The sequence below is a fragment of the Rhinoraja longicauda genome, chromosome 6 (genome assembly GCF_053455715.1).
Source record: "Rhinoraja longicauda isolate Sanriku21f chromosome 6, sRhiLon1.1, whole genome shotgun sequence".
NCBI lineage: Eukaryota > Metazoa > Chordata > Chondrichthyes > Rajiformes > Arhynchobatidae > Rhinoraja > Rhinoraja longicauda.
Genome location: NC_135958.1, coordinates 19,439,685 through 19,460,821, shown reverse-complemented (window position 1 = coordinate 19,460,821; position 21,137 = coordinate 19,439,685). Strand labels below are relative to the sequence as shown.

The 21,137-nt window shown below is 45.0% G+C and overlaps 2 protein-coding genes across 11 annotated transcripts in view; one reads left to right on the top strand and one right to left on the bottom strand.

The window, feature by feature from the left end:
* Nucleotides 1-1,498, top strand: part of cnot1 (CCR4-NOT transcription complex, subunit 1) — a 165,000-nt gene extending 163,502 nt beyond the window's left edge. For all 10 annotated transcript variants that reach the window (XM_078400631.1, XM_078400630.1, XM_078400629.1 and 7 more), the window contains one exon: nucleotides 460-1,498. In XM_078400631.1, the coding sequence (XP_078256757.1) occupies nucleotides 460-538 (79 nt within the window). In that variant the 3' untranslated portion in view covers nucleotides 539-1,498. The remainder of the gene's footprint in view (nucleotides 1-459) is intronic.
* Nucleotides 1,499-5,648: 4,150 nt separating this feature from the next.
* setd6 (SET domain containing 6, protein lysine methyltransferase) lies at nucleotides 5,649-19,500 on the bottom strand. Its single transcript, XM_078400628.1, has 9 exons — nucleotides 19,378-19,500; nucleotides 16,841-16,945; nucleotides 14,423-14,567; nucleotides 12,020-12,161; nucleotides 10,473-10,667; nucleotides 9,735-9,858; nucleotides 7,717-7,897; nucleotides 7,486-7,628; nucleotides 5,649-7,089 (listed from the first exon to the last, which is right to left on the bottom strand). The coding sequence occupies exons 1-9, from the start codon at nucleotides 19,402-19,404 to the stop codon at nucleotides 6,778-6,780; spliced, it is 1,374 nt and encodes a 457-aa protein (XP_078256754.1). The 5' UTR covers nucleotides 19,405-19,500; the 3' UTR covers nucleotides 5,649-6,777.
* Nucleotides 19,501-21,137: the final 1,637 nt, after the last annotated feature.

The following is a 21,137-nucleotide window of genomic DNA, read 5'->3' as shown; positions in this document are numbered from 1 at the left end:
AGACCTGTTTGTCTCATTACCACATTGTGATCCATTCGTGTGGATTGGGAGCAGCTTGTACAAGATATATATAGTTGGTTGGGAACTTGATGCACAGAGAAAGTACCTCCCTGTCAGCTTGATACTAAACCTCAGTGGTAGTATTCTTACTCCCTGTGGTTCATGCACACACTCCAGGCGTTTGAGCACATAATCCATGTGGAGGTTTTGTGTTGCACTTAAGATTTTGTTTCTCAGGTGAGACACTGACTTATCAGGCCTTCTCAGTGTACAATGAAGTTTGTTTCAATGTATTTTATTGCTCTGCACAAAATTATTCTCATATTCCCTCCTCATTGCAATAGTGGATTAAAACTTAAAGTACACAATTGGCTGTTAAGCACAGTGGCATGTCCTGAGACTGTGTTCTTTCCTGGTTTGTTTTCACTGGACTAATGCTGGTCGATGGCTGTTTTGCAGGTTGTTCCAGTCTGTAGCTCAATGCTGTATGGGACAGAAGCAGGCACAACAAGTAATGGAAGGCACTGGCGCAAGTTAAAACGGTGAAGCAATACCTCCTTGGAGAAACAACATGGAAAGAGTGATGGGCAGCCTGTGTTTTTCTTGAAAACTGTCATTGGTTGTGTAACTTGCTGGTTCTTCCAATCAAATGCAGTCCAGCTGCATGAGTCAGACATAGGAACAGTGGTCGATGAAGAACTGATTTCATGTTGGACATGTTTTATTTTTCATTTGTCACTTGGCCAAAAAAAACAAATGCTGTGAATATCATTTGAAATGATATAAAAATGTAAATAAAAGGGAGTGCAACCTTAAACCGGACTATCTCCATCTGTGCAAATTGTATTAAACTGACTTTTATCCAGTTATTACCGGTGTTGGCAGCTGATGACACATTGAAGCATGTCTGGGATAGATTCCCCGCCGTTCCAAATTACAGCCAGGCCACAGATCCTCGAAAGTTGTCACAGGAGCTGCTCTTTATTCGATGCATTTTCCCCATTTTGTTGGGGTGGGGGGTGGGGGAGGGAGAGAAGGAAAGCAGTATTGACTTTTATTTGCCCGTTTTCTTGTATATTTAAAGTCCTCCAGCAGATTAGCATGGAGGTCAGTATGGTTTGCATAAAGGTTTTTATTTTTTAAGGTGTTTGTGTTCAAGATGAGCCGCTCCTTCTGTCCTTTAACAAGGGGGTGTCCAGGCTAATTGTGGCGTTCACTATGTTAATGCAAAGGAAAATAAACGGTTCTCCCTGAATTCTGTAAATTGTGGGATAAAAAGAGCCAGTTTTGCGGCATGAAGTCGATTAAGTTTGTAAAAAGAAACCAAGGACCAATACAGGCCATTTTGTAAGGATTTTGAATGTTGTTTTGTAAATGTATTGGTCCATGTGTTGTATTTTGTAGTCTTTGTAGTTTCCTTGGCTCTAGTTCTGCCACTTAACACTCTTGTATGTAAGCATATTGTAGTTAATGCATTAAAACCCATGTCATGCAGCAACTTCCTCTTTGTTTATTGCCTCTAGACATTGAAGGCCAGATTATGTTCATTGTGTAACTTTTAGAGTTGGTTCTGATTTTGACTGTGAATATCAATCTTGTTTTTAAATAATGTGTTTGTCACTTATCGATTACCAACCCAAAATATGCTGTTTATTTTGTAAATCATTTTGTGGATGCAATTTAATCTTTATTGTGGATGCCAAAACTGGAAGATAAATTCACACCTAAAATTTGGTGAGCTGCATGTGTTAATACTTAACACCAGCCTAAGTATTCAACACGATTTGCTTTTTTGTTCCTTCCAAACTGCAACCTCAATTACACCCAGCTCAGTTTCTGTGAGATCTTGTTCTTGCCTGCACATAAGGATGAGGGATGTTAATGCTAAGAATTAGGCATATTCCATTTAAGCACCCAGTTCTCGGCATGCTGAACTTAAACAAAAAGTGAAGCTCACTCAACTCCATCTCAGGCTTCAGATGCACAATCCGCCTCTCATTCCCTCCGCAACCGGCTGTCGAGTCTCCTCAATTAGTGCAGAATTCATCAGCTCTTGTTTGTCCACTTGGTACTGCACTGCATGGGATCTCTTGCAGCACATAGCAAGAATAAAGGCCGAGTGTCCATCCATGAAGTTGAAAGGCTAGTGTCTTTTTCACTGCCTTGTTCATATTGCTTTACTGTGGTACATTCCTACCGTCCCACAATCCAGTTTAATATTTTAGATTATAACCACCTAGTTCTAAACTACCATAAGTCCAACAATTCAGTCTATTCTATCAGTTCCCCATAATCCTTGAACTATAATCATGTCCCTCAAATCATTTAAATACCAGGTAATACAATCATATTGTGCAATACCTCAATTTAACCTGTAATGTCTAGGTAAATCAACTCTACTCCAAGCCAAATATTTCCGTATGAAAATATGGTGTCCAGCTTTGTCCACAATGTTCTAAATCTGATCGATTTTAGGCTTGAATTTCTAGTGTAGCTTCTATACACTTGTTCTTCAGTTATGTGCTGTAAAATTAATAAATACACCCCAACTCATACTTGAAAGTTCCGTCCCTCAATTAACAAAGATTAGCGGTATCTTTGCAAATACATATTAATTTTAGTGTTACTAAAAACTACAACCAAAGCTTATCATGACTAAACAAAATCCTACTTGCCCATGCATCCATTGAAGCAGGACATTTGAGAGGAAAAGCAATTGGTCATTGAGGTAATGAGCCAATGACCCTAAAAGGAACTGATTTCTGGATTTCTTTAATTTATTTCCAATTGGACCTGGATTGATGAATCCAGGTTCATTTACAAACAAAGAATGAGAGGGTTAATTATCTAATTGCTTGATACTATTTCAGTAACAGTGGACAAGTATAAAGCAAACTTACTATAAAGCACAGCAGTTTCTGATGGGCCACTTGCTATTAAAATTCATCTGCACCCAGGTTTCTGTGTTTAAGTTTTGTTTTAACCACTTTCCCTCAGGCCCTTATAGCGATTCAGCAGGTGTGTTTCCACAATTATTTACATGGGAACTGGACCTCTTTGTATGAGCGCTGGAGTTTATTTTATTACAGAAGTTATGGGCGGCACGGTAGCGCAGCGGTAGAGTTGCTGCTTTACAGCGAATGCAGCGCCGGAGACTCAGGTTCGATCCTGACTACGGGTGCTGCACTGTAAGGAGTTTGTACGTTCTCCCCGTGACCTGCGTGGGTTTTCTCCGAGATCTTCGGTTTCCTCCCACACTCCAAAGACGTACAGGTATGTAGGTTAATTGGCTGGGTAAAATGTAAAAATTGTCCCTAGTGGGTGTAGGATAGTGTTAATGTACGGGGATCGCTGGGCGGCACGGACTTGGAGGGCCGAAAAGGCCTGTTTCCGGCTGTATATATATGATATGATGTTGTGGTGGGGATGGAAAGGAGTGTGCAAAGTTGCCGGAATTTGGATAGACTGCTTGTTTATCATCATTCTCTTCACTGAGTAAGGCACACTAGGAAACTGTATTGTCTGCTGGCCAAACATCAGATTTGCCTTCATAGCACTTGCACAGTTGTTACCGCTTTAATCAGTGGAACAATTTATTTTTGCATGAGTAAAGATGGCTTGTTAATTTTGTAATTATGAAATCTAGTGAAAATTGAATCAAGAAACTTGTTGATTAATAGGATATATTCAGAAAATAGAGCAATGATAGGGTATCTGATGAATGGCCACTGACTTGAAATGTTAACTTTTTTCCTACTCTTATAGATGCTGCCTGATCTGTGCATTTCAAGCAGGTAGATCCTCTGAACTCTCCAATTATGCTGCCCTTGAGCAAAGTCCTTAACCTTGTGCGTTTTCATGACAGATTCCTTTGTGGCTGAAGAAAACCCTCCTTTATTTGCCTGCCAATATATTGTTGTTTACCATTACTGTGCTTATCTTCGCTCCCCTCCAAGCGGGCTGCTGTGCCGTAAGCATGTTTCCCAATTCAGATTTTTCTTCCTTACCGGGTAATCAAGTATCTTTGATATGTATAACTAAGCCAAAAGCGGAACCTGCATTACTTCATGAGGCCTCACTCCTACCTGACTTCATTATGTCCTTTGGAGGAATGATCGACTGATCCAGAAGATTTAAGATGCATGGGATCTAAGGTGAATTCATTTGGGCGTAAAAATAGATGGGTTGGTTAATAAGTTTGTAGACAACACCAACATTGGTGGAGTTGTGGACAGTGAAAGGCAGTCAAAAGTATATAGCTATAGATCTGCTGCAGAAATGGCAGATGGAGTTTAATTCGTGCAAGTGTGTGGTGTTGCAGTATGGGAGGTGAATGTAAGGGTAAAATATAGTTGATGTCACGAACCTTGTGACAGCACATAGCTAAGAGTGGTAAACAAGGCATATGGTATGCTTGCCTTCATTGGTTGGGGCATTCAGTATATGAGTGGAGAAGCTATGTTAGAGATTCATTGGACTTTGGTTAGGCTGCATTTGGAGTATTGTGTGCAGTTCTGGTTGCCCCATTTGAAGAAGGACGTGGAGGTTTTGGAGAAGCTGCAGAAGAGGTTATACAGAATGTTGCACGAGAGGTTTGACAAACTTGTATTGTTTTCTCTTGAATGTCAAAAGTTAGGGGGAAGACCTGACAAGTACAGGTGTACCATGCTCAATGCTACCTGCTTTAAGGCCTGCACTTTCAATTTAGAGCCTTATTCCAGTGCATGCCTTGGTGTTAATGATTGCTGGGATATTAATAGGTAGCATGGAGGTGCTTGAAAGTACTGCTGCAGCAGAGGGGCAATTGTTGGTCGGAGCCACTCAGTTGTGCAGAGGTGTTTAAGGGGCCACAGTGGTTGTGTCTGGGGTTGCTGGCTCCTTCTGCCATGTGAGTTGGAGTGATTTCTCCCACCAGGAGACAGAAGGACAGCAAGAGATTGGATTTGCTGGCTTCTGCGAGGCTGGAGGTGTCTTCTACTGAGTGAGTATGGGTGATTTTTGCTAGCGATCGGAACGGGGAGTGCAAGGGGCAGGATTTGCCAGCTTCTATGGGTTAGTGTTTTGTAGTTCTCCCAGTTGGGTTTATGGCTAAGCATAGGCAGGTTATGTTTCAGTGTTCCCCCGGACCCAAGGAACTGCAGATGCTGGTATTTTGCATAAAATGCAAAGTGCAAGTAACTCAGCGGGTCAGGCAGCATCTCTGGAAGGGCTTGTTGGAGTTGCGCTGGAAATCAAAGCTGCAGTCAGAGAATCGGGTCTTTTCACATCTGTTTTTTTACTGGAACCGTGAATAGAATAATTGAGCTTAAAAATAAATTATCAAGATCGCATCTTTGTTTATACTATGTTTTGTTCAGCGCTTCCATTTTCTAGAAATGTATCTGTAAACAAATTTATGTTTCTGCATACAAAATGATGACATGCATAGAAAGGGTAGAAATGCCAAAGACTAGAGGGAATAACTTTAATGTGAGGGTTTTTTAACGTCTGGAAAATGCTGCCAGGTGTAGTGGTGGTAGACACAAACATGGCATTTGAGGTTTTTAGATAGGCATGTGGGTATGGAGGATATGAATATCCTGTATTTGTACACTGGCCAGCTTGATTGTAATCATAGTCTTTGCTGGGATAGCATGCAACAAAAAAAGCTCCGCTGTACCTCAGTACACATGATACCAATAAACTAAATTAAATGAATCGTGCAGATAGAGAAGGCTAGTTTAACTTGGCACCATTTTCAGCACAGCCATTGTTGGCTGAAGGCCTTTTCCTGTGCTGTAGTGTTCTATGCTTTAACTCATATCCTTGTATACCTGATTACGGCCATGATCCAGGCTAATACCAGTGACTGCTGCTTGAATCAAACGTCCCAGTTCTATCTTCCTTTTCCTGAGCCCAAGTTATCTGCCATCCAGGCATTTTTTTGTAGAGATAACGATGAGGAACATTGCTTGAGGGTTTACTTGTTTTCAAACTAAACTATCAAAAATTAATTAAAACTTTTATAACCCTGTAATGTTTTTATTAAAAGAAATCACCTTTAGCTAAATACAATACAAAATTTAGAATCTTAATGCTTGAAGATCCCACAAATAGTGAAGGTGGATCCTGCCTTGCCACCCACCAGCTAGTTGCATTGCTGACCCTAGATCCAACTTCAGAGGAGCATTAACGTTCCAGCCTGCAGCTGTAAAAGTTATCAAATGCTATCCATTGAGATAAATCCCTAAACACTGATTCTCTTTGCAGATTGTAATGATTGTTCATTACAATTGTTCACTAACTGTTAAACAGCTTGTTTAATGACAAACTATAAGAAAGCTGAATTCCATAAATTCTGAATGCTGAACTAAATTAAAAAAAGAACATTATTGATAAAGAGTAGTTAATGTAGAACATGAATTGAGAATCAAAATGTTTCATTTCAGACATTTGTATAATTTCACTGAGCAAAGCCACAGGGACCAGATTCAAGAAATCACCATTTTATACTTCGTGATGACATCATTGAAATAGGCTCCACTTAAGGGAAGCCCACAGTATACAATTGGCACCAAAAATGCTCGAGCCCTTGAGCACCAAGACAATTTCCTGAGAGTTTAAAACATCACCTAGTCCACTTGTTTCTGTAACTCAAATAAGCAAAATGATGGGCTGAAGTGCCAAGATATTTTTCCATGAAAAAAGTATTCAATTGAATCCTTCAACTTTGCAGGCTAGCAAAACTATAATTAGTGAGAATATAAACAAGATTTTATTACTCAGTTGCTGTTACCACTACACTGTGAGCTGCAGCAATCGATGCAAAATCATCTTCTGAGCATATCGAACCTGCAGGGAGTCAAGTTCCCGTTTATTAAGCTGCCGATAGTTCTCCACATTAGCCAATGTGGCTTCCTCTTCCTTTAAACCCGAGCTGTATGATTTTAGTCTCATTCTTACAGTGTTGTGTAGAAGTTGCTTCCAGGCTGGCTTCAGTTTAGGTATCACAGAATTGGTAAGACTGGAAATATCATCATCTTCCTCTTCCTCCTCCCACCCATCATTGGCTTTGTATTCTTCAAATTCTTCCATTGTCATACTCAGAACCTAGTTATTGTCCAGAAAAAAAGTAGTATCAATGAGTCTGCTGTGTTCTCTACCAGCTGTAATCAGTCAAAACATCACTTTATAATCAAAAGTAAAAGCTCCCATACATTCACATAGCAGGATCAAGTTGGGTCCCTTTTGTCTGTGCTGGCCTTTTAAAACTTTTCCAATTAATTCAACTCCCACTACATTTTATCAAAATGCTTTTATCCACTCAGATTGTCCTTTTCAGATGCGTTTCCAGAATCTAACTAAACCAAATATAAGGCAACAAGTCTGCAGAAGGAAGTATCAACTGCACTACCACAAGTGCATAGATTTTCCAGAGTGCCACACAAATGTATGGTAGACCCAGAATGCCCACACAATGGGGGCCCAGTAGCAGTATGTCCTCACCTTCAGAGTACTGTAAAGTTCCTCCTCTGTTAGGACTCCAGACTGGCCGATAACAAAGTCTCCCTCTTCTCCAACTACTTCCAACTCAGTCAGGAATTTCCATTTTTCTGCCAGCAACTTCCTCTCCTCTTCTGTCTTCACAGCTAAAACACAAAGACCATTCTGGTAATGTCTCTCTTCTACATCAGATCCCGAGAGCATACTGGACTGGTACCTTGCTCCAAGACCAACCTTGCACGGCAGCATCATACACTAGATGCATCTGGATATCTAGGGCTTCGTGCGTGTTACTGGGGTAGGGTTGGGTGAACCCGTACATGTGCAGGAGTTGCCAGTTGGCAAGCTGACCATAGGTGTTAAATATCTCTTCACCTCCATTGATCTTCTGGATGGAGACCATTTTCAAACATTCCTGTAAATACAGAGCAAACATCATTACCCACAGATAGACATGGGATGATTGGGGATCCTCAGCACCGTTTTGTACGTGGGAGATAGTGTCTTATGAATCGGGTTGAGGTTTTTTTGAAGATGCAACCCAAAAAGATTGATGAGAGCAGAGTTGTAAATGTTACCGATATGGATTTCAGCAAAGCTTTTGACAGTTCCACATGATAGACTGCTCTCGGAGGTGGAGCTAGCTGACTGGATAGAAAATTGTCTTTGTACAGAGGGTGGTAGGTATATAGAATGAGCTCCAATTGAGACAGAATAACAACTTTTAAAAACATTTCAATCCCACCCCTGTCCAATTATTTCCCACCTACATCCAAGACACATCACAAGCCCTTCAACTCTTTAATAACTTTCACTTTTTTAGGCCCGCAGTCACTCATTTTACCACGGACATTCAGTATCTCTACACCTCCATCCCCCTCCAGGAAGGTCACATGGCCCTCTTTTTTTCCCCTTAAACAGAGACTCAACCAATTTCCCTCTACTAACACACTCATTACCCTCAGCAGCTTCTCTCTTGACTCCTCTCTCCAAGTTAAAGGTATAGACATGGGCACTCGCATGGCCCCAGCTATGCCTGCCTTTACATTGGTTATGTCAAACAGTCCTCGTCCCAGCTGTATACTGGTCCTATTGTCCAACTCATTCTTGCGACATCGATCGACGACTGCATCGGCACTGGCTCCTGCACCCGTGCAGAACTCATGAACTTCACCACTAAGTTCCACCCTGCCCTCAAATCCACCTGGACTATCTGACACCTCCCCGTTCTTGATCTCTTTCTCTATCACAAGAGCAAACTATTGACTGACATCTACTACAAACCTACCGATTCCCACTACTCCTTGGTTCACTCATCCCTTCCCACCAAAACCACCCCCTCCCCAGTAACTTCCCCTGCAACCATAGGAAATGCAATACCTGTCCTTGTACCTCCTCCCTCGCCTCCATCTGGGGACTACGACAGTCCCTCCAGGAGAGACAGACGTTCACATGCATCTCCTCTAACCTCATCTACTGCACCCTGTGTTGTAGGCTACTGTACATTGGCAAGACAAAGAGTGGACGACCATTTTGTTGAACACTTGCACTCGGTCTGCTAAGATCTACTGGATCTCCTGGTTGCTAACCAACTCCCTTTCCCATTCACACACTGACCTTTCTGTCCCGGGCCTTCTCTATTGCCCGAGTGAGGCCACATGCAAATTGAAGCAACAGCACTTCATATTTTGCTTGGGTAGCTTACAACCCAACAGTATGAACATTGAATTCTTCAATTTTAAATAACTTCTACATAACCCTTTCCCTCCCCTCCCTCCACTAAAAGCCCACTAACCAATTCCACAGTTCGCAACGATGTATCCCTCATCAATGGCCAATAATCGGCACATCAGGGAACCACCTTCCCAGTCATCTTTTGGTGGTCCCAATTTGTCCTGTTTTATCCCCTCGGATCCAGTTTCTCCCCCCCCCCCCCCCCACTCCCCACACACAACCCCCCCTCCCCCCGCACTGCATTCAGTCTGAAGGGTCCTGACCATAAGATGTCATCTATCCATTTTCTCCAGGGATGCTGCCTGACCCCCTGAGACACTCCAGCACTTTGTGTCTCTCTTTGGTATAAACTAGCATCTGCAGTTCCTTTTCATTGCAACATTTAAGACATCTGGTCAGGTATAAAGCAGATGGAGCTAATGTAAATGGGGCACCTTGGTCGTCATGGGCAAGCTGGGGCCCCTGTTTCCTTGATGTATGACTCTAACTCTCAGCACCCCCCTGCCTTACCCACTCACCGCTGTAAATTCCAAGTTAGCATTGTGATTGGCCACATGATTCAATATGTCAGCCATAGGGACCATCATGGGAGGGTTTAGAGACTTGAATTCTTCATCATCATCTTCATCTGGCTCCTGGAAACTAGAAATTAAAAAAAACATTCTAAGTCCTACTACTTTTTGCTCCTTTCTGTGCTCCACTGTAAGAAGCACTGATTCTGGACAGGTCCCAACTTTGCCTGGCTCTCTCTTCACCAATGCTGCCTGACCTGCTGAATATCTCCAGCACTTTCTGTTTTATTGCAACAAAGGCATCGATCCCAATGGCTGAAGCTCAAGATGGGTTATGGTAAAAGGAGTGCAAATAGACTGCACTCTCTTCAACTGCCTTTCCATACACAAGATGAGTATTGGAAAAACATTTATATGAAGCTCACCTCAGATTGTCACCACCACATTCCCTTTAAACAAATGAGGCAGGACAGGCAATTAAAGCCATTAACAAGTTTCTAAGCAAAATCATTTATTTTCTCTGTGACTGGCAAAGCCTGTATTTGTTTTCAAACCCTACAGGGGTGGCAAACAGAGGACAGACGGGCTTGCTCACTAATTGCTCAGGCAGCTTTTAAGACAGACTCCAACTAACCAACATCCAAGGGACATTATCAAGCAGGGATCGCTGGAGAGCATTCTCCTCCCCGAAGCATACAGATGACCATGACAGCTGGCCCAAGGCCAGGGAGGGAATGCCTTCACCTGTAAGCCATAATAAATGCCACCAGCTTCTTGTAAAGGTCCAGGGTGTGCTTGTGTGGGTCAAAGGTGTCAGGGTGGGATTTCATGAAAGGCAGCACTATGCTGTTATACTCTTCTTCGATGTTGATCAGGTCTTTCTCCACTGCCACTGCCACGCCCGTGCCCAGCAGCAGCCTGTTCCTCTCCTCCTCAGACCTGCACAAGCAAACACAATAAATCAAAGCACACCTTACACTTTCTCCCCTAACACCATTGCTTCTCACCCCAAAGCCCAACAAAGCCAAAGGTTATCCACTTTGGCGGCAAAAACTAAGAGGCAGATTATTATCTCCATGGTGTCAGATTAGGTAAAGGGGAAGTGCAACGAGACCTGGATGTCCTTGTATACCAGTCACTGAGAGTAAGTGTGCAGGCAGTGAAGAAAGCTAATGGCATGTTTGCCTTCATAACGAAAGGAATTGAGTATAGGAGCAAAGAAGTTCTTCTGCAGTTGTATAGGGCCCTGGTGAGACCACATCTGGAGTATTGTGTGCAGTTTTGGTCTCATAATTTGAGGAAGGACGTCCTTGGTATTGAGGCAGTGCAACGTAGGTTCACGAGGTTAATCCCTGGGATGGCGGGACTGTCATATTCGGAAAGATCGGAAAGACTGGGCTTGTATTCAATGGAGATTAGAAGGATGAGAGGGGATCTTATAGAGATGTATAAAATTATAAAAGGACTGGACAAGCTAGATGCAGGAAAAATGTTCCCAATGTTGGGGGAGTCCAGAACCACTGGCCCAATTCTAAGAATAAAGGGGAGGCCATTTAAAACTGAGGTGAGAAGAAACATTTCCACCCAGAGAGTTGTGCATTTGTGGAATTCTCTGCCACAGAAGGCTGTGGAGGCCAATTCCCTGGATTTAAAAGAGGGTTAGATAGAGCTCCAGGGGCTAGTGGAACCAAGGGATATGAGGAGAAGGCAGGCACAGGTTATTGATTGTGGATGATCAGCCATGATCACAATGAATGGCGGTGCTGATTCGAAGGGCCTAATGGCCTCCTCCTGCACCTATTTTCTATGTTTCTATTCACTGGGGAAACAGATGTATTCGCACCTACACAGGTTTTCATTTTGAGCCAAATTATCGATTGTTAAAAGGAAATTGAAGTAGGGCGGGCATCCCAATTTACCCAAAGTGTAATCCCTGTTCCTGGTTTCCATTTTACATCAATAGGTTCCTGGCGCATCGTCAGTGCTCTTTTTGTCCTTCACCCCAGATCCTGTCTAACACCATCCCACCACCACCCCCAGTAACTGTGTTGAATCGAGGTGATTACAACACTTGTTCAGTAATACAGTGCTCCCCTAAATCAAGACAAGACCAAAGCAGGCAGCTGAGCTACATAACCAGCAGTGAGGCATTGGATGGCAGGGGCAAGAAGACCCAGTGCCAACTTCCACACCAACTCACATTTCTGTTGCTGAGCTCAGCCAGCAGCAAGACCGTCAGCACTGGGCTCACAGTCTCTCCTCACCACCCACCTCCACCAGTTAGCCCTTACCAGAACATCGGGTGGTGAAGGGTGCAGAAGCCAGGCCACAAGGATAAATAAGACTTCCAGCGGGACTCATTGCTGGTGATCTCGAACATCATGGAAAGCAGGAGTGGCACCCATCCCGACCGGCTCTCCAACGCTGCCTCTTCTGTAACAGACCTGGAGGTTACAGCACTGACTGGAAGCCCCCAGCACACACAACCCCACCTTTCAGGCTCCTAATGATCAGGCATACCTCCCTAATTCAGCAGCCTGGATACCCTGGAAAAGTACACTTGCTGCTTGCTTTAGAATAAAATTGTGACCAGTTAAGCAAGTTCAATTTAGTAAATAGAATAATTTAATAGGGAGGGGGAGGGGGAGGGGGAGGGGAGGTTTGATTCATTAAACTTATTCAGTGAGGAACTCAGCCCCACAAATCAAGTAGAAGGCAACATAAGTGAACAGGGCGGTAATGGAGGCCACTTACCCGAGGGCTTTTTGCTGCACCAGATGGACCACACAGCATCCTCAGGCAAACCTGAGAGGAGGGGCGTGCTTTCTAATGAACTCCGCATGTGATTGGAAGAGGTGGTCCTGTTTGCTCATGCTCTCCAGAACTGGAGTATCTTATGGTGAAATGTCGTCCCTACTAACTGCCGCAGGAATTCTATTTAGCTATCCTGACAGCAGTCTACATTCCACCTTAGACTGATGCTAAGATGCATTAGGGGAATTACCATCACCAACAGCCCTGCAACCAAGGCCTTGTTCATAATAGCTGCAAACCTCTATCAGGCCTACCTCAGAAGCGTGCTGCCAAAATAATATTAGTATGTCTATGCCCAACCAGGGGCCCAAACACCCTAAACCACTGTTGTACAATCATCAAAAACAGATACTGCTCCATTCCCGGAATGCACTTTGGTTAATCTGATCATATGGCAGCGCTTCTACTCCCTACTTACAAGCAGAAACTGAAGTGAGAGGATCCAGTACAGAAAGTCATGCAGTGTTGGTCCAAGGAAGCAGATGACACTCTTAGAAATAGAATACAAAACTTGCCAAGACAAAGACTGAAGACAGTAAGGAGAGGCTGAACAAGTGTTACCAGAGGAAGAATTACACTGATAAACATAGATGATGAACTGTGGGAGAAGAATCGAAAGGATCATATGCCACCTCTCCCAATCCCCAGCTCCCCTCCACTGGGGGCTGGGATCCCACAACACCTCTCAAATACACAAACAGGGAATTATTACCAGTTTCCTCTCGGGCCAACATCCCCAGCAGGGAGGCCAATGGCGACTCCATGGGGCAGATCACATTGTTTACAAGCATTACACCACCAAACTCCCAAATTAGACAATTCATTCAAAACTGTGCCATAGGAAGCGATTACCAAATGGACTTTAGAAACATTAGGGAGTTTTCAAAGCCTCCTTAAAGTATTGCAACATCCTCATTTACTCCTGGGAGTCTCTGACCCACCACCATGGTGAGGGGAGCAACAGCGTACAGGATGGTGTGGAGAACCAAGTGTGTGTATCACGAGTACACAGAAGCCCAGTGTTCACAGTACACACACTCACAAACTCCCCACTGTCGGACTCCTTCTGGCTCAGGAAGAGTGTAAGAGTGCAAGTCCCACAGTGGCCTATCAGTCACCTCCCAACGCACCAGATGGTGCAAGTCCTTCTCCATACATATGGACTATCTAAGAAGAAAAACCCAATGAAACATAAAGCGATAATATTGTGACAATGTTATCTCAATAGTACAATATTTAAAGGGAAGTGAGAGTAAAAAGACCTCAGGTGTACACAGGCAAAAGTCTGAAGAAAGTGGGTTACATCAAGACTATTGGAAAGGAAGTAACAAACAATCTGCGGCAGGAACTCAGTGGGTCAGACAGCATCTATTGCGACTTTACCCAGCGAGTGCCTCCAGCAGATTGTTTGTTAATCAGATTCTAGCACCTGCAGCCTAATGTGTCTCCACTGTAAAGATATACAGACGTCTTGGCTGCAAAAGCAAGGAACTAATAATAACTTATTGTAATAGTAATTGTTTAAGACCTAGTTAGAGCTTTTCTAGACACCACACATTAGGAAGAACATCAAAGCCCTTGATCGAGCAGAGAACTGCCAGAATAGAAAGGGGAAAATGAGCACCACTTACGTGAAGAGATATGAGAAACTTGCATTGCGCTTCTTACAGCAGTGGAATTTGATAAGGACATTCAGTTACATCCAATTAATCTTGTCCGAGTTCAAGGCACAACAGACAATTGCAAAGGTGATGATTTGTCAAAGGTGAAAGATGAAATGCAAGATTTTCTCATCTCTCGTAAGGTTCAATGTGGCACCAAGCAATACATTGAAACTAGCCCCATGGGAAGATGGCTAGTGCCAAGTCTAGTTAATGTACCTTTCTTCAGCAGGTCACGGATCACTGTGGTGTGCTGACTGAGGAGTGCTGATCTGGGAACGGAAAACAATACCTCTCCTTCCTCAACGTCTTCCTTTGCCACCAGTCCATAATCGGCAACTGTGCCCTCCTTACTCACATATACCTGAGGGGTCAGCAAACACAAAAAGTGTAGGACGCAAAAACAATGACAAAATCTTTTAAAATGTGTGTATTAATCAGGACATTGTTGGTATCCAACACCACAAACATAGAATACTTGGTAAAATATATGGGGAAGAAATGAAGAGAACCTTTTTAAGAGCTATCGTAGTCACATGAAAATAGAATACGATTCCATGGGAACGTTCGAAAAGCATATGGTCATGGAGAAATGAGTTTGCACCCATTTTGGAGATGTGTGGAACATGGGACTGAATCCAAATGAGCCTTCGATGAACTAGACGACCAGTTTATACTTTGAAATTCTGAATTCTACGAGAAACCATGTTATGAAGAGTAAATATAGTAGAATAGAAACAATTATCCCAAGGCTAAGGGGGTTTGGCAGAATCTGCGTCAACTAACTACACTTGTTCAAATCTAACAGTACCAGATGAATTCATCCTAGGCCCTGTATTACAGCCTCAAATATTTCACTGATAGTGTTTGGGGATGAAACATTATTCATACAGAGCAGACACAGGCCCCTCGTTCCACCACGTTCATGCCTACTGTGATACTTATCTATGCTAATCCCATTTGTTTGCATATTTACCTCTATGTCTTTCCCAAGTACCTTACCAAATATCTTTTAAACATTGCAGACACAAAGAACTGCACATGCTGGTTTCCAAAAAAACCCAAATCGCTGCAGTAACTTAGCGGCTTAGGTTGCATCTCCTGAGGATATGGATAGGTGGGTCAGGGCCCTTCTCCATATTCTTTGGGTTAGGACCCTTCTAGACTCTTTCATTGGGATTGATACTAAGTAAGCAGAGGCCTGTGTGTCCGAGGGATCCAAAGAAGGTAGAAGAGCGACAGGGGGAGTCCTTGAGGAGAAGGATTGTTGGAGATTAAAAAAGGGTCATCACTGGAAGGTAAGGAGTCTTCGACAGAGAAAGAGGCCCAGAGGCAATAGAAGAAGAGCACAACATGATGATGGGCTCAGAACCCATTGAGGTATGGACATAGGGGTATAAAGGTAAGGCCTCTATTGAGGACTGACCATTTTGCATTGGAGAGGGGGAAGTCAGGGGGGTGGTGAAAACCTGGATCTGAGATGGGGAGACGGGGGGCTGAAAGAGGCTCGGGGGAGGTGCTGTACAGGAAGGATGGGGGCTCAGAAAGGAGGAGAGTGTAAGGCCTGGTGTAAGAGTAGGGGTAGAAGTGGCAGGGTTACCATTGGGGGAAGGACAGCAGGACCCAGTGGTGTTGATATTAAGGTCCTCAATTGGAAGGGGAGAGGAGTAGGACCCAGGAGAGTTAGTCAAGAAGCCATTGAAGCCAGCATCTTGGTTGGGGGAGCCGCTGAACTCAGCTGCGTCGGCGACCATGGCCTGCTGGCAACCGGAGGGGAGGTGGAGATTAGCGGTGCGAGTCAGTGTGGATGTTGGTGCCGCTAGTATGGGAGGCAGTGAGCGACATTGGTGGCACCCTGTACATCGAAGAAAGATCCCAACCCGAAGCGTCACCTATCCCTTTCCTTCAGATAAGCTGCCTTACCCGCTGATTTACTCCAGCACTTTGCGTTTTTAAACATTGTAATTGTATCTGCAGTTCACTTTAGATAATCATCATACTCTCTGAGAAAAAAATTACTCTTAGGGCCCCTTCTTTCCTCGCAACTTAAACCTGTGCCTTCTTGTTCTACACCCTCCTGTCCTGGAAAAAGACTGATATCTACCCTATCAATGACTCTCATAATCTTACAAACCTCTTTCAAGTCACTCCTCAGCCTCATACACTGCAGTGAGAACAAAATCAGAATGCTCAGTCTCTTCTTGTAATTAAACGCCTCCATTCTAGGCAACATCTTGGTGAATCTCTTCTGCTCTCTTTCTTAAGCTACCACATCCTTCCTGTCGTGTGGCAATCAGAAATCATTAGTGCCATTGTCTTGTTGCAGGAATTGTTTGTTACATTCAATGAAGCAAATGATGCAGTCAGGTCATATTGTGGAATATTTTATGAACAAATACTTTTTTTGGGAGGTGGGGGTAGTTTTGTCAATTGGTTGAACAGAATGCTGTCCTCACAAGGACTAAGCAGAACCCTCATCAATTCCCAACTTGCAAGTATCCTGCCACCCAAGTGCTTAATGATCAAAGAGCAACTGGAAATCCCCCAGCTGCTGAAGTCGCCACATTTTAATTGTTTACTTTTACTTTATAAGTTTCCCGACAAAGTATGAAAGATAGCCAGCTTTCTCCATCTCACCTTTGAGCTGAGGTGCAGGCCTGACTGCTTGCACCAGTTCAGGAACTGGCTCAGTGCTTCATCAGTACCTTGGTCCAGGTCCGTGGGCCTCTCTGCAGTGTCCACCTACAGAGCACAGGAAACATCACAAAGATGAGAACACAGACGCTGCCTCCACTTGGCTCCTGGCTCTGCAACACAGCTTGTGGGTTTCAGCCCAATTCATGGCAAGTGCTCGACATAGCTATTTCCATGACCGAACAGCATTGGTGTTAAAATTGGCCTTGATAGCCCCGGAAGAGAGAAATCAGCCAGAATTGACATAATTCCTGGTTACACCAGCCAGGGCACTGGTTCCCAGATAAGGGGGATAGGGGGTAGCTGCAGCATTTGACAGCCTCAGGATTGAAGGTATCAGACAACATTGAGCAACAATGGACTATCTGGACTACACTTCTTCTGGACTATCTGGACTACACTTCTTCTGGACTATCTGGACTACACTTCTTCCCACCCGGTCCCCTGCAAAAAGTCTATCCCCTACTCCCAATTCCTCCGCCCGGGATGAGGTGTTTCACACTAGGGCTTCCGAGATGTCCTCGTTCTTCAGAAAACGGGGCTTCCCCTCCTCCATTATAGATGAGGCTCTCACTAGGGTCTCTTCTACATCCCGCAGCTCCGCTCTTGCTCCCCCTCCCCCCACTCGCAACAAGGACAGGATCCCCCTCGTTCTCACCTTCCACCCCACCAGCCAGCGGATCCAACATATCATCCACCAACATTTCCGTCACCTACAACGGGACCCCACCACTGGCCATATCTTCCCATCCCCTCCACTCTCTGCGTTCCGCAGAGACCGTTCCCTCCGTAACTCCCTGGTCCACTCGTCCCTTCCTACCCAAACCACCCCAACCCCGGGCATTCCCATGCAACCGCACGAGATGCAACACCTGTCCCTTTACCTCCCCCCTCAACTCCATCCAAGGACCCAAACAGTCTTTCCAGGTGAGACAGAGGTTCACCTGCACCTCCTCCAACCTCATCTATTGCATCCGCTGCTCTAGATGTCAACTTATTTATATCGGCGAAACCAAGCGCAGGCTCGGCGATCGCTTCGCTGAACACCTGCGCTCGGTCCGCATTAACAAAACTGATCTCCCGGTGGCCAAGCACTTTAACTCCCCCTCCCATTCCCAGTCTGACGTTTCTGTCATGGGCCTCCTCCAGTGCCATAGTGAGGCCCGCCGGAAATTGGAGGAGCAGCACCTCATATTTCGCCTGGGCAGTTTGCAGCCCGGTGGTATGAACGTCGACTTCTCCAACTTCAGATAGCTCCTCTGTCCCTCCCTTCCCCTCCTCCTTCCCAGATCTCCCTCTATCTTCCTGTCTCCACCTATATCCTTCCTTTGTCCCGCCCCCCTGACATCAGTCTGAAGAAGGGTCTCGACCCGAAACGTCACCCATTCCTTCTCTCCCGAGATGCTGCCTGACCTGCTGAGTTACTCCAGCATTTTGTGAATAAATCGACTTGTACCAGCATCTGCAGTTATTTTCTTATAACATTGAGCAACACACCGGCTGATGGAAAATCCTACAGGGTTTTAAAGGATGGATCAGGGAAAGTGCTTCCTCAGGTACAGCAGTTGGGTCACAGTCTGAGAATAAGGCGAGTTATTTACGATTAGGATGAAAGCAGAAGAGTGGTTGAGCTGCTGCCTCACAGCATCAGACACAAGTTCAATCCCAAACTCTGGTGCTGTCTGGTGGAGTTTGCATACTATCCCCGTGACTGTATGAGTTTCCACCAGGTACTCCAGTTTCCACCCAGATCCCAGAACATACAAGTTGGTAAGTTCATTGGTTACTGTAAATTTCTTCTCACGTATAGGTGAGGTGAAAAATCTAGAGGGAGTGACAGGAATATGGGGAGAATAAAACGAGATTAGTATAGATGGGTGTTTGATGATGGGCACGGACTTGATAGGCCTGTTTCCATGTTGAATAAATTATGCTAAATTTCTCCACCCAGAATGTGGTGAACTGTACAAAGTCTCTGCTCAAGAGGCTGCGTTGCTAAATTCATTCCTGGGTCTAGGCATTAAAGGATGTGGAGTTGACGGAGAGCAACCACGGCTTGGACAAATGGTGGTGTAACTGGATGGGCCGAGTGGTTTGCTGTCATGGTGCTGGTTAGAACAGCGACAGCACCTCACGGCGCCACCGAGTTACAGCTCGCCCTGCTGCCCCCACCCCTCAGGCCGGGAGGAACGAGGAGCAGATGGAACCAGCCCGATCTGAACCCCCCCATGACCCGCTACCCAAACCGATTAATCAATCCGACCACTCCGACCCCCCAAATCACCCCCCCCCCCTCCGAGTCCTCACTCTGTCGATGCTGCCCGACCAGCCGAGCATTTTCAATGGTGTCCCTTTCTTTTGCCATCCCCTCCCACCCCGCGCTCTTCTCTTTCCCCCAACCAACCGTGCACCCTCTCCCCCTGCCTCCCTCACCCACCCACCCCCATTCTACCCCAGCCAGGAGAGAGTGGGGGTCGCACCTTCGGCCGCTTGGCCCGGGACGCCATCTTGCCGCTTGCGCCTGGCCGGGTCACGCCGATCACTTCCGGTGGCAGGGCGAGAGCTCGGGCCCGCCTCTTAAAGGGCCAGACCTCCCTCCACCCGCCCTATCTCCTATCTCCATCCCTCCTCCCTATATCTCTCTCCCCTATCTCACTCCTCCCGCCTCCTATCTCCATCCTCCCATCTCTCCTACCCCTCTCCCTCCTATCTCCATCCTTCTTCCCTATCTCTCTCCCCCCTCCTATCTCCCTCCCTCCGATCTCTCTCTCCCCGCCCTATCTCCCTCCCTACCTCCTTCCTCCCTTCCTCCCATCTCTCCTACCCCTCCCTCCTATCTCCATCCTTCTTCCCTATCTCTCCCCCCCCCCCCCGCCCTATCTCCCTCCCTCCGATCTCTCTCTCCCGCCTCCCTATCCCCCTCCCTATCTCAGTTCCTCCTCCATATCTCTCTCCCTCCCTCCCCCCCACCCCCTACCTATCTCCCTCCAGGGAAGCTGGTGGATGGAGCTTTTAAAAACCATCTGAACGCAACTAAAAAGGCACTAAGGTGAGAAAAGATTAAATATGAAGGTAGGCTGGCCAAGAATATGAAAGAGGATACCAAAAGTTTTTACAGATACATATAAAAAGTAAAAGGCAAGCGTGGACATTGGACTGCTGAAAAATGACGTTAGAGTAGTAGTAAGTGGTCTGAAGAAGGGTCTCGACCCGAAAAGTCTTCCATTCCTTCTCTCCTGAGATGCTGCCTGGCCCGCTGAATTACTCCAGCATTTTGTGCCTATCTTAGAGAAGTAGTATTGGGAACAAAGAAATGGTGGATAAAGTCAATGTTTATTGCGTGAGACATCACAATGGAAGATACCAGTAATGTGCCAGAAATTTGAGTCCGTTAGCAGAAGTGAGTGCAGTCACTATTATTCAGAAGGTGCTGGGGAATCTGAAAGATCTGAAGATGAATGTCACCTGGACTACATGGATTTCACCCAAGGGTTGTAAAAGAAGTAGCCGTAGAGATTGTGGAGGCATTAGTTGTGATTTTTCAAGTATCACTGTAATCAGGAATGGATCCAGAGGACTGGAAAATTGCAAATGTAACCACTGTTTAAGAAGGGTTCGAGGCAAAATAAACTATACGCCAGTTAGTCTGACTTTTGTGGTTGGTAAAACTTTAGATTCCATTATTATTAAGGATGAGGTTTCGGGGTACTTGGAAGCACATAATAGGGTAAAGGCAGCATGGTTTTGTTATGGGGAGATCTTGCTTGACAAATCTGTAGGAGTTTTTTGAAGAAGTAACAAGCAGGATGGAAAAAGGAGCAGTGGATGTTTTTTACCTGGATTTTCAGAAGGCCTTTGATAAGATAGAAACATAGAAACATAGAAAATAGGTGCAGGAGTAGGCCATTCGGCCCTTCGAGCCTGCATTCAATATGATCATGGCTGATCATTCAGCTCAGTAGCCCGTACCTGCCTTCTCTCCATACCCCCTGATCCCTTTAGCCACAAGGGCCACATCTAACTCCCTCTTAAATATAGCCAATGAACTGGCCTCAACTACATTCTGTGGCAGAGAATTCCACAGACTCACCACTCTCTGTGTGAAGAAATGTTTTCTCATCTCGGTCCTAAAAGACTTCCCCCTTATCCTTAAGCTGTGACCCCTGGTTCTGGACTCCCCCAGCATCGGGAACAATCTTCCCGCATCTAGCCTCTCCAACCCCTTAAGAATTTTATATGT